At 30.4% G+C, this 13840-nt stretch overlaps 1 protein-coding gene across 1 annotated transcript; it reads left to right on the forward strand.

The window, feature by feature from the left end:
* Nucleotides 1-1035: 1035 nt before the first annotated feature.
* LOC114303710 (polyphenol oxidase, chloroplastic) lies at nucleotides 1036-4823 on the forward strand. Its single transcript, XM_028248858.2, has 2 exons — nucleotides 1036-3144; nucleotides 4106-4823. Exons 1-2 carry the CDS (start codon nucleotides 1915-1917, stop codon nucleotides 4661-4663), a joined length of 1788 nt encoding a protein of 595 aa, XP_028104659.2. The 5' UTR covers nucleotides 1036-1914; the 3' UTR covers nucleotides 4664-4823.
* Nucleotides 4824-13840: the final 9017 nt, after the last annotated feature.

A 13840-nucleotide genomic window follows, 5' to 3' on the forward strand; every position in this document is an offset into this window, starting at 1 on the left:
CGAATCCACGCCTGAATTGAATTGACTCCTATATATGCCTCTTCCACCATCGTCTTTACTTCGGAATTGTTTTACCCAATGTTGAATCCACAACGCCGATGTCGAAGTCATTCTGGAATCTACCAAAACTTCAGGCCTAAATTTCACAGAACCCACCGAAGAACAAATCTTTCTTTTGTGAATAAAACAAAACAAACAAACCCTTTGATATAATCATCTCAATTCGTATGATATAAACTCTCACATATATCAAAGAAAACAAGTAAATAAACTCCAGATGAAAACCCTATAATACACAAAAATAAGATGTGGAAGCCGCACGCTAAAAACAGACTGAAACGCGGATTTATAGTAATCAGAATTACGATCTCCGTTCGAGCACAGGAATGGCTGCTCAAGCAGACTGACTAAAACGTGTGTTTCAAAACAAGGATCTACGCTCGAGTGCAGGAAAGGCCGATCGAGCGAAAAAATACAACTCCCAGTATTTTTGCAGGCGAGTGAAACTTCTGAAAGGATTACATCTCCACTCGAGCGGACAAACAGTTTCGACTGCAATTTTTCTTTTTGTTTCGGGGGGAGCTGCCCCTTGACCCTGCCTAGGTGCTGCCTTGGACCCGTCATGGGGCGCTGCCCATTGGAGTTTCGCGAGCTGACTGGGCAGTCCGATTCCCCACATAGTCAGCGAAGTGGCAAACGTGAAAGAATTAACTTTTGAAACTTCTTTGTAAGGCACAATTTGAGTTGAATTCGCATCTAAAAACTAATAATTTTATTGAAATAAAAGTTGAACAAAATTACAATTGAAAGGAGTTTTGTCAAATGGGGTTACCAATAACAAAGGCCCAACAACATTGATATGGTACTTCCAATCCAAAAAAAGCATTAGTCACCCAATATATAGAGCCGAGTTAATTAACCTGCTTTGATTAAGCTGGTTAGAAGACAACTTGGCACAAAGCAGAAGGTTGTCTTTGAGGAATGAATTACATAGCAGCCCTTGCAAATTATATGATAATAAGTTGAAGTACTTGACCAAAAATGGATAACATTAATTTCACATTACACATTAAAAAAAACTACTTAATAAAATTTGGTAAAGCAAGCCACATTTATTGACAAAATCAACAAAGATGACTTCTTTTAAAAGAGAACCATTTCATTTTGCCTTGGTAGAGGAATTACTAGCCATATTATCAATTTTATTTGTATACAAATCCAATAGCCTTAAAATTAGATATCCTAAATTGAGATCATAAAGGGTTGGTTTGGGAAGTGGGTTAGCTTTTTGGCTTTTTAATTTTTTTGACTATTTTAGCCTAGGTTAAAAAGTTTGGTTTGGGAAGAATTTTTTGACTTTTTGGCTTTTTTGACTTTTTTTATGAGAGAATAGTGTAATGATTATGGGTTGGATGTGATATTTTGTTTGTTGTGGCTAAAATAACATATTTTGTCTTTTATGACTAAAATAGTCAAAAAAGCCCACAAAACCACTTCCCAAACGGTGCAATATATATTAAAATCCTCAAAATTTTAAAAAATTTGTTCAAAAAGTACTCAGAATTTTAAAATTATAGAACAAATTTATGTTGGACAAACTCTACATACTATATATATTAAAATTCTCAACATTTTTTTAAAAAATAAAAATTCTGATTTACATACCATTTCTTTAAACGCAATCAGACAAAAACTAGCAACCCAAGAAAGAAGAAAAAGTTAAATTAAATCCAAATCAAGTTTCTACGACTTGGGAAGTCATTTTTTTCCACCACCACGTGGTGTTTGTAGTTTTTTATTTGTCAACTTGAACAACCCAGCTGTCTGTGTCATTACATAGAAAAGTCTTAACCCTAAAAACCATTATATAAGCATAGCTAATAACCTAATGGCTACACCCCAATACCCAAACCCATGGCTTCTTTTCCACCTTCAACCACCACCACCGCGGCCTCCACCGCCACCATCACCCCAACTTCTTCGCCATTTTTCAAAAAAACCCTTCAAATCCCGACACTCCGAAACCAGAGGCATTCCTTTAAAATCTCATGCAAATCCACAGATAACGATAATCAAAACCCTAATACCACCTCCAAAAATGAAGAAACTTTCTTAGGAAAGCTTGATAGGCGAAATGTGCTTCTAGGGTTAGGCGGTTACAGTGCTGCCACCATTCTGGCCAACCCCCTAGCATTCGTTGCTCCGGTCACTGCACCGGATTTAGCGAAATGCGGGGCGGCGGATTTACCCGCCGGTGCAAAACCCACAAATTGTTGTCCCCCCAAAGCAACAAAAATCATCGATTTCAAGTTCCCTCAGTCTAACTCAATGAGAGTTCGACCCGCGGCCCATTTAGCCGACGCCGAGTACGTAGCCAAGTTCTCAAAAGCACTTGCTCTAATGAAAGCACTTCCCGAAGACGACCCTCGTAGCTTCAAGCAACAAGCCAACGTTCACTGTGCTTATTGCGACGGAGCTTATCACCAAGTCGGCTTCCCCGAACTCGATCTTCAAGTCCATAACTCATGGCTTTTCTTCCCCTTCCATAGATACTACCTCCACTTCTTCGAAAGAATTCTCGGCAGCCTGATTGGTGACCCGTCTTTCGCTATCCCCTTCTGGAATTGGGATTCCCCAAACGGAATGCCAATGCCTGCAATGTATGCCGATCCAAACTCCCCTCTCCACGACGTGCTCCGCGATGCCAAACACCAGCCGCCCACATTAGTCGACTTGGATTACAACGGGTCGGATCCAACTACGACCGATGCTCAGCAAAAGTCGAGTAATCTTAATGTGATGTATCGACAAATGGTGTCGAATAGCAAGAGTGCGAGGTTGTTTCTCGGGAGTCCGTACCGGGCCGGAGATGAGTCCGACCCGGGTGCTGGGTCTGTCGAGAATATTCCTCATGGTCCGGTCCATATATGGTGTGGGGATCGAACCCAATCTAATTTGGAGGATATGGGGAATTTTTACTCCGCGGGTCGGGACCCGATTTTTTTTGGGCATCATGCTAATATAGATCGGATGTGGAGCATATGGAAGACGTTGGGAGGAAAACGGCAGGATTTTACCGACCCGGATTGGTTGAATGCCGGGTTTGTGTTCTATGATGAGAATGCTGAGCTTGTTAGAGTCAAGGTAATGTTATTGGCAAAATTTATCAAGAAAATTATATATATTTTTTTGAAAAAAAAGTAACAGTTTATAATTATTATGAGTGTGACCACGTTAATCTTAAATCCATACTATACATTTAAAATATTTTTATTATATAAAAAGAGAGTAAAGACACGTTAACGTATTTTCTTTTTATGAAAGTATATTTAGGAGTGATTAGCCCGTCATAGCTTCCATTTTAATGATCTCACTCATTGATTTTTAAAAAACAATCAACTTGATACAAGAATTATAACTATATAGTTATATTATATTTGTATTGAAAAAATAGATGTATTATTTTTAAAATAATATTATTATTAAATGAATGATAATTGTATATTAATTTTTAAAGATAAATATAATAAAATTATGTAATTTTAATTATTGAATCAATCTAATTTCATACAGGATCTACTAAAGAAGTTTAAAATATGAATAATTTGTATTATTAAAATGAGATCTATAATAGATCCATAACTTTGACTAAACTATAAGGCTAATTATTTTTTAAATCATTGCACGTAAAAATAGGGGGATCCATCAATATTTTCGCATGTAATTAATGTAGACTTTTGGGTCTAGTATTAAAAAAATAAAATATTCAATTTGATACATTATTTTTCTTAATAATGCTGGCTTATAGTTACTATTTTTCTACCGACTGAACATACTTGTGATATCATACAGTTCTCACAAAATAAAATAAAATATAAATTTAATTCAAAGTACTCACATTTATAATTGTGAATTCAAATCATTCCATTCAATTAGCAGTACTTTGTAGACTTTTTTATTTTTTTTATGATTCAGTAACCAACCCACTTTTCACGCAATTATTTGTTAAAACTATTATTACGTAATTGCAATAATCTACTACTATTATTATGTAATTGCAATAATCTACTGTTATTGATTAGATAAGTTCAAAATTTTCTTACAGGTAAAGGATTGTTTAGATACGAGAAAACTTGGATATGTATATCAAGACGTGGATATTCCATGGTTGAACACTCGCCCCACTCCTGGAGTCTCAAAACTTTCCCGGAAAATAAACAAGGCCGGTGTAGCCATGGCAGCCGACACACCCTCCACCGCCACCGAAGTCTTCCCCAAGAAACTCGACAAGGCGGTGAGAGTGATGGTTCCGAGGCCTAAAAAATCTCGAAGCAAGAAAGAGAAGGATGATGAAGAGGAGATACTGGTGATCGAAGGAATAGAGGTGGATCGAGACGTGTTTGTGAAGTTTGATGTGTTTATTAATGATGAACATGAGGTGGTGATCGGACCGAACAATACTGAGTTTGCTGGAAGTTTTGTGAATGTGCCTCATAAGCATAAGCATGGGAAGAAGATCAAGACAATTTTGAGGTTGGGGATTACTGAGTTGTTGGAGGAGTTGGGAGCTGAGGATGATGATGGTGTGTTGGTGACTTTGGTACCTAAGAATGGGGCTGGTGCTGTCACCATTGGTGGTGTCAAGATAGAGTTTGATCCTTGAATCAATAATCGGCCATGGTTATGGTCAGTGTTGGTGAAACAGTCATAAACTAAGTGAATAATGACATCGATAGCCTAAATTTAGTTATGTATTGTCTCATAAGTTATGTAACGGCTCATATTTAAATCGATAAATGTAGTAATTAGTCCTGATTTGTTCATGATTTGCAATTTTTCTTTTTATTTTTCCATTTTTTCAAAGTTTTTTTTGATCAATGTGTTTTTTCGGGTAAACAACAAACATCTGAGGGCAATGAAAATAAAGACAGTAATTCATTTTGATCCTGGTTATTTCTACCATATTTTTATGAGTGAGGTTATTTGATGTGTCAATCAAATTGTAAGTATATTACATTGAAGATATACCTGAGTAATAAGACTCTTTACACGTATATTGGGTTGACAAATAAATAACAAGAATAATATGATTTAAAAATATGATAATTATAAGATTATTATATTTAGAAAAATTATATATAAGTTTATCCTCTATATCTACTTTCTAAATGTATAAGAGAAATGATTAACCTAGGAAAAATATACACTACAAGAAATTATGATTTTAGAGACAAAAAATTACGTACAAAATTATTTTTTAGGGACAAAATATTTTTGTTGGTAAAAGTGTTATTATTTTATTTTTAATGACAAAATTAGACATTTTAGGGATAAATTATTAACTTTTTGGGATCAAAAGTTGTGTCAAAAAATAAAAATTTTTAGGACCAAGTTATTTTGTCCCTATAATTGTATTTATTAGCAACATTTTTAAAATTTTGCTCTTAATAACTCATTTTTTGACTTTTCGAGATAACTTTTTTAGCGATTATCGTCACAATAATTGAAATTGGTTTTATCAACAAAATTTATACTTAAATTTAAAAAAAAAACACATAATTTCTAAAACTCTTATATAAGAAAGAGTTGCATTAGATATTTTAATAAACTACCAATTTGAAAGACAGTTACATTAGATATTTCAATAAACTACTACAAGTAAATTTTACTTTTAGATTATAGTAGCATTGCTCTTATATATATATATATATATATATAATAATGTCAGGAATCATGAAAAAAATATCACTACAACAAAAACATACTTTAGTGGCACTACACTAGTGGCATATTTTTAGAAAATGCCACAAAAAATGATATTTAGTGGCACGTTTTTGAAAAATGCCACAAAACGACAAACATAAAAGGCTCTAGTGGCATTTCAATGAACAAGTGTCACAAAACTACAACAAAAACTTACTTTAGTGGCACTACACTAGTGGCATATTTTTAGAAAATGCCACAAAAATGATATTTAGTGGCACGTTTTTGAAAAATGCCACAAAACGATAAACATAAAAGGCTCTAGTGACATTGCAATGAACAAGTGTCACATAACTATAACAAAAACACACTTTAGTGACACTATACTAGTGGCATATTTTTAGAAAATGCCACAAAAATAATATTTGGTGACACATTTAGATAAATGCCACAAAGCCACAAACATATAAGGCTCTAGTGGCATTTCAATAAAGAAATGTTACATCAATTTTATGGCATTTTATAAAATAATGACACAAAAAATTATGTTCGTGACATTTACCAACAGATGCCACTAAACTTTAGTAGCAATGGCATTTTTAAAAAAATGTCAGGACACTAGGTAGGTGAAAATTACTTTTTATGGCACTTAGGTGAAAAGTTTCATAAACAAATATTTTATAGCATTTTGAGAAATGCCACTAAGTCAAAAACTTTCCAAGCTTATAATGACATTTTTGAAAAAATAAAAAATGCCAATATATTTTTAAAATTTTTACAATGTAGTAAATGATTAAAAATAAATAAATTAAACTCAATATACACTACAGGAAAAAGCATATTCGGCGACTAAATTTCCTGACCAAAAAAAATTTGGTCGCTGAAAGTATAGCTTTCAGCAACCAAAACAGCATTAGTAGTCAAAAGTAAAACTTATATGGGTTTTAGTGACAAAAAAATTTTAGTAGCCCAAAGTAAAGCTTTTTGGCAACTAAAAAAATTTAGTAGCCAAAAGTCTACAATTGGCAACTAAAAATAAGTTTGGTCACTGATTATATGGGTTTTACCGACTAAAAATATTTTAGTAGCCAAAAGTAAAGCTTTTTGGTGACTAAAAAAATTTTAGTAGCCAAAAGTCTATAATTGGCAACTAAAAAATAAGTTTAGTTGCCAAAAGTGGTTATTTTTAGTGCAGGAGAACTAAAATCCTAAGGCGGGAATTAAATTTTTTGGCGACCAAAATTTTGATAGCTGAAAGTGCATCTTCAGTGACCAAATCCGATTTTGGTCGGCAAAAGTTAAGTTTTTTAGCAACTAAAAAACAATTAGTAGCCAAAAGTATAGAATTGGCGACCAAAAAATATTTTAGTCACCAAAAGTGGTCTTTTTTTATTTTACTAGTAAATAGTTTATTTTACATAATTTATGTTCAATAAAATAATTACGTTTATACATATACTTTTATATTAATATAGAAGTATGTACTATATAAATAATATATGTTGCATATATAATCATATGGTGCTATAGAGGTGTAGTGGGAAGAGTGTGGTGTATAAGGTTTATGGTGCGGGAGGTTGGCGGTTCGAGTCTCTGCAAGAGCGGATCAAATTGTTCTATAACGAATTATCGTCACGAATGACACTTGATAGCGTCACGAATAGTGCCTACCATGACATTAAAGTGTCACTGAAATGTTTTAGTCTTGATGGTGTAATGACACTTATAAGTGTCACTAACTCTTTTTTTAATGGCGCTTGATTGTGCCACAAATAATATCTACCATGACATTAAAATGTCATTGAAAGTTTTTAGCCATGATGGTGTAATGACACTTATAAGTGTCACTAACTCTTTTTTTAATGGCGCTTGATTGTGCCACAAATAATATCTACCATGACATTAAAATGTCATTGAAAGTTTTTAGCCATGATGGTGCGGTGACACTTGCAAGTATCTACCGTGGCACTCGTATCTACCGTGGCACCGATAGAAGTGACACTTGTTCAAAATGCCACAAGACCAAAAAATGTCATTAGAAGAATAGTTTTGTGACACTTTCAAATGTCACTAAACTAAGAAAATATTGTAGTGCCTGAAATAAAAATATATTATTCAAAAGCGTGAGCAAGATTTAAACGCAAGACCTTGGGTTTCATTAATAACACTCTTACCATTTAGATAATATATATATTATGATATAAATTTCTTTATTATTTATTTTTATGCTTACTTATTTAAATTGCATACATATTTTATGTGCCACCCACTAATATATATATATATATGTTGTGTACACAAGCACGAAGATGATCGATTCATGCTATTTTCTCGATTATTTTTAATAATTTCTTTTGGTCAAAGGTGCACATGTACCTAACCAGTATTGCCCAACTTTTTCTATGGTCAAGGAGTAATTTCTAATGGTGGTTTAGAATAAACTACAAGTCATATCTTATTGTTATTGTTATTATTATAATGATGATGATGGTGATGATGATGAGGAGGAAGAAAAAAAAGAGATAAGTGTTTCAAATAATTAAGAAACTTCAAAATATGTTAGGTTTGTTATTTTTCATATCTCAACAACTTAATAAAGGTTTGGTAATATTGTTTAACCCATAATATTGTGTCATTTGTTGAGAGTACAAGGTAATTTTACAAAATATTTTGAAATTATAAAATATTTACATAACTATATTAGGAACTTATCACTCCAAAATAAAAACCTACTAAAATATTTGTTAATTGTAAAAATAAAACTACAGTATTGCACAACTTTCTCTATGGTCATGGAGTGATTTCTAATGGTGGTTTAGAATAAACTACGAGTCATATCTTATTATTATTATTATTATTATTGTTATTATTATGATGATGATGGTGATGATGAGGATGAGGAGGAAGAAAAAAAGAGATAGCATTTCAAATAATTAAGAAACTTCAAAATATGTTAGGTTTGTTATTTTTCATATCTCAACAACTTAATAAAGGTTTGACAATATTGTTTAACCCATAATACTGTGTCATTTGTTGACAGTACAATGTAATTTTACATAATATTTTTAAATTATTAAATATTTACACAACTACATTATGAACTTATCACTCCAAAATAAAAACGTACTAAAATATTTGTTAATTATAAAAATAAAACTACTATATTATTTTAGTGAAAAATTATCATGTAAGAGTCCGATTCTATAATTGGTTTATATATGTTTTTTAAGATTTTTTCTAAAATAAAAACAAACTTACTTGAGTTCTAAGGAAGGACCTTTGAATGCAGTGATAAAGTCAGTCTCATAATGCTGCTCTCTGAATGCTTCCTTGATTGTATGATACACCTAAGGTATTTTAAAAAGATAGTTAAAAGTTAATTTTTTATTTTTAATTAATTTTTTTTGATTTTTTTCAGAAATTTATTTAGAAAATTGATAAAAAATTATTTTTTGACTTTTTTTACTTAATAGTTGTTTATGATATTACATCATAATCAAATAATTAAAATACCCCCACTCATTTTAACAAAAATCAACTACTTTCACATATATGACTTATTTAAATAATATAAAAAGTATAATTATAATTTCATAAATAACTTTTAACTATCTTTTTAAATAATTTGTCGACAAAAAAAATTAGGTGTCGTTTGGGAAGAGCTCATTTGGGCTCTTTTGACTTTTTGAGCCACAAAAGACAGAATAGGTTATTTGAGTCACAACAGACAAAACATCACATCCAACCCATAATCATTACACTATTCTCTCACAAAAAAAGTCAAAAAATAAAAAAACCCTTCACAAACTAAACTTTTGAGCCCATATTCAAATAATCAAAAAAATTAAAAAATCAAAAAACCAACCCACCCCCACAAACGAAAACTTTAAAGCCTTGTTTGGCATCTACTATATAATCCATCTTTTTATCTTTTTATCTTTTTTCCATCACATCACCTCTCTACTTTTCTGCACATCTTTTCGTAAAAAGACAAAAAATACACTTTTTTAATACACCCCAAACCAACCCTTATTTTAACTTCTTTAACCCAAGCTGCAAAACAAGACTTTTTTTCACGGCACCTTAACCTCAACCCTTCTAGACTGTACACTACATTAATAGTTAAAGCCAAGGTGCTCTCTCTCTCTCTCTCTCTCTCTCTCTCTCTTATATAATGAGATTGTTCCAGGTTTAACCCAACAATTTGTACTATGTACTTCTTAGCCTAACTTGCAGTACAAATTTGTGATAGTACGAAAGGGAGAGAGAGAGCAAAGTCATAATTCTCTTTAGTTTTAGATTGAATTAGAAGGTGTTGTTAAGTTTATAGAAGCCTACCACTGGTTTTGTTTCAATAATTCGAATTAATTGATATATAAAATTCGTCAAGTACTATATGTCTGTAAAAAATTATGTTGATCGGATATCGATAGCTGCGTGATCAAATTAGTTTTATATAAAAAAAAAATAGACGGTGAAAAAATAAACGGTTGATAGAAAACTGATCCGATGAGATAGCTATCGATATCTGATCAACTTAATTTTTTACAAGCATATAAGACTCGACGAGTTCTACATATTAAATAATTCAGATTATTGAAACAGAACCCGTAGTGGGCCCTTACGAGTCCAACAGCACCCTCCAGTCCGATCTGAGACTGGAGGGACTGCCTGTATTAACATGGACTCAGATCCTCTATGTGAATTGAACCATGCTGTTTGGTTTCAGGGGACCCATTATAGATCTGTTTCAATAATTCAATTCAAACAGTTTAATGTTACAGTTGTTGTGTGTTTTATTATTGTAAAAAATTACATTAATCGGATATCAAAAATTTCTTGATCCAATCAGATTTCTATCAATAATTTATTTTGAAAATCATATTATCGTTGACAGAAATATAATTTGATCAAGTGACTATCGATATCCGATTAACGTGATTTTTTTACAAGGATGAAATACTCAACAAGCTCTACATATTACATGGTTCGGATTATCGAAATAGAAACTATAGTGGGCCTCAACAAGTCTAACAATACACTCCAATCTGATCTCAAATTAGAGAGAAGCTTGACCCTATTAAAATTACCTATTTATTAAAGTAAGGCATAAACAGAGAAAAATTATAGTATAGATACATATTTGGGTGGGGGGGGGGGGGGGGGGGGTGAGTTGTTAATTACCTTTTTACTTTCAAACAATGTGGCTTATGTCATTTTCATCATTAATGTTTAAACTGCGTTTATTTTTAATTTATAATGTATGAAAGGTGTTCGATTTCGTCTTTCAACTTAATTTCAATAGTAAATTTAATTAAAATTAGAGTTAAATGTGAAAACTCATATAAAAATATTATCTTTTTAGTTCCAAAGTATGCTATCTGAATCATTTTGGTTCATAATATTTAAATTATATTAATTTAGGGTTGGTTTGGGGTGTATTAAAAAAGTGCACTTTTTGTCTTTTTACGAAAAGATGTGCAGAAAAGTAGAGAGGTGATGTAATAGAAAAAAGATAAAAAGATAAAAAGATGGATTATATAGTAGATGACAAACAAGGCCTTAGTCTAATGTGTAAAAACTATTCCCCAAATATAATTTCGTCACTCTCTATTTAAATAAGGGATAACTAAAAAAAAAACTTCACGTGGGCTTTTTTTTTTTTGTGGACCAAACTTCATGCGGGCTGGGAGGACTACCAATGTAATCCCTTGATATGCAAATTATTGGGCTTGGGAGGATGTTGTGGGCATTGGATTAGAAAAAAAAATCACAAACTCCGTTCAAATGGCAGATTGTTCAAAAAATATTATCAAGGATATTAATGTAATATGACTAAAAACGACGCCAAAAAAATAAAAAATAAAAAAAATTAGCTATTAAATTAGCAATTGACCCGTGCAATATACATACTATTTTTTTTTCAAAAAATATTTGATGGTACAATGTGTGTTATAAAAGAATAATTTTAATTTTAATTTAAAATTAAAATTAAAATTAAAGTATGATTTTAATTATTTATTTTGATAATATTAGTGCTATCTTACTATAAAATTGTTACTCGAATATTTATATATATTAATTTTAGTTAAATTATTTGTGTATTTTGATAATTTTAGTTTTATCGTATTATAAAAGTGTAATGATAATATAGTAATTTTGTATGATATATATTAAATTATAAAATAATAAAATAAATACTCATTTTGATATTAAAAATAATAGTTAAATTAGAAGTAGAATTGGTAATATAAAATTAAAAGTAATTCTAAATATTTAATTTCTTTTATATTCATTTGGAAAATAAAAATATATAGAAATAGAAATTATATAAAATTGATTAAAAAAATTAAAGATAAATATGTTATAGTTGGATTATCATATAATGATTTTATATGATACATATATATATATATATATATATATATTAAATTATAAGAATGTAAAATAAATACTCTTAATTAAATTAAAATATCAACTATATAAACGATAATTACATCTCAATGTGTGAAGTGATTAACGATTTATAATATGATGTCAAAACATAAAAGAACTATCTATTAATTCACCAATTGAAAAAGTAATTGAAGCAGTAAATTCAAATTTTAGAGATTCCTCGAGAGTATCATTGTTGTGCAGATTTTTTTATCCTTTGAGTTGTGATATAAAATAATGTAAGAAATGAAATATAATTTAATATATAGAATCACTATAAAATTTAAACAACAAATCTATAATATAGAACAATATAGAATTGGTATTGGGTATAGAATAATGCACAAAAAAATAATTTAGTATTAAAAAAAAATCTTAATACCCTTGAAAGAATTAAGAAGAAAAACGTGAAATGCAAAATTGATATTGGGTTTGTGAATTATCTCAATTTAGCATGAAAAATACATGGAAAATAAATATTTGTCAAATAGAATCCATATAAAATAGGTAAAGTTAGTATAATTTAAATAGGTTTGGGTTTATGTAGAACTCTATATATAATTAAAAATATACATACTGACGTGACTTTCTTAGAAAAAAATAAGTCCTTATAATGTGTCACCTAAACATGGGAAAAACACAACTTGCACGTGCTATTTTAAAATAAAAAATAAAAAATTTGATGTTACAGTTTGTTTTATAAGAGAATAATTTTAATTTTAATTTTAAATTAAAATTAAGATTAAAGTATGATTTTAATTATTTATTTTGATAATATTGGCGCTATCGTTATATAAAATTGTTACTTGAATACTTATATATATTAAGTTTAGTTAAATTATTTGTGTATTAGGATAATTTTAGTTCTATCGTGTTATAAAAGTGTAATTATCATATAATAATTTTGTATAATATATATTAAATTATAAACTAGTAAAATAAATACTCATTTTGATATTAAAATAATAGTGAAATTAGAATAAGAATTAGTAACATAAAATTAAAAGTTATTCTAACTATTTAATTTTCTTTTATATTCATTTAGAAAATAAAAATATGTAGAAATAGAAATTACATAAAATTTATTAAAAAAATGAAATATAAATGTGTTGTAGTAGGACTATCATATAATGATTTTATATGATATATATATATATATATTAAATTTTAAGATTGTAAAATAAACACTCTTAATTAAATCAAAATATAAACTAGCGTGATGCACCAATAAATCCTAAATTGCAAACTTATGAACCATTTAGTCCTGAAAGAATTTTTTATAGACTGAAAGGTCCCATTATATAAGAAATTACCAATTAGGTCTATTGTACTGGGTGCGTGTGTTACAAAGTAGTGGGTGTAAATGGTATTATACATATTGCGAAATTACGGAATTGGGGCATTTGTATTCCCTTCGTGATCAGTGTTGAAGCTACAAAAATGGTAAGAGTTGAAGCTACAAAAATGGTAAGATTCTGGGGATTGATGTTAAGTTGGAAAACGTCGGAGAAGTTGAAATGAAATGGTAATGTTGACATTTTCGAGAGTGAAGCGAGGACCCCCTAAATTCGGAAAACCCTAATACATTACCCTCGAATGTGACATCTATTCGGCCGATGTGCATGTGAATGTGGGTGTGTTAACGGCGATTGGGCGACCGTGATTGTGGATGCGTCAACACGAGTTGTTGAATGAACATTGT

This window comes from Camellia sinensis, chromosome 9 (assembly GCF_055761805.1).
Source record: "Camellia sinensis isolate YWXY chromosome 9, ASM5576180v1, whole genome shotgun sequence".
Taxonomy (NCBI): Eukaryota; Viridiplantae; Streptophyta; class Magnoliopsida; order Ericales; family Theaceae; genus Camellia; species Camellia sinensis.

Coding starts and splice junctions, on each gene's coding strand:
- LOC114303710 (XM_028248858.2), top strand. CDS start 1,915: ATGGCTTCTTTTCCACCTTCAACCACCACCACCGCGGCCTCCACCGCC. Junction 3,145..4,105: donor CTGAGCTTGTTAGAGTCAAG/GTAATGTTATTG, acceptor ATTTTCTTACAG/GTAAAGGATTGTTTAGATAC.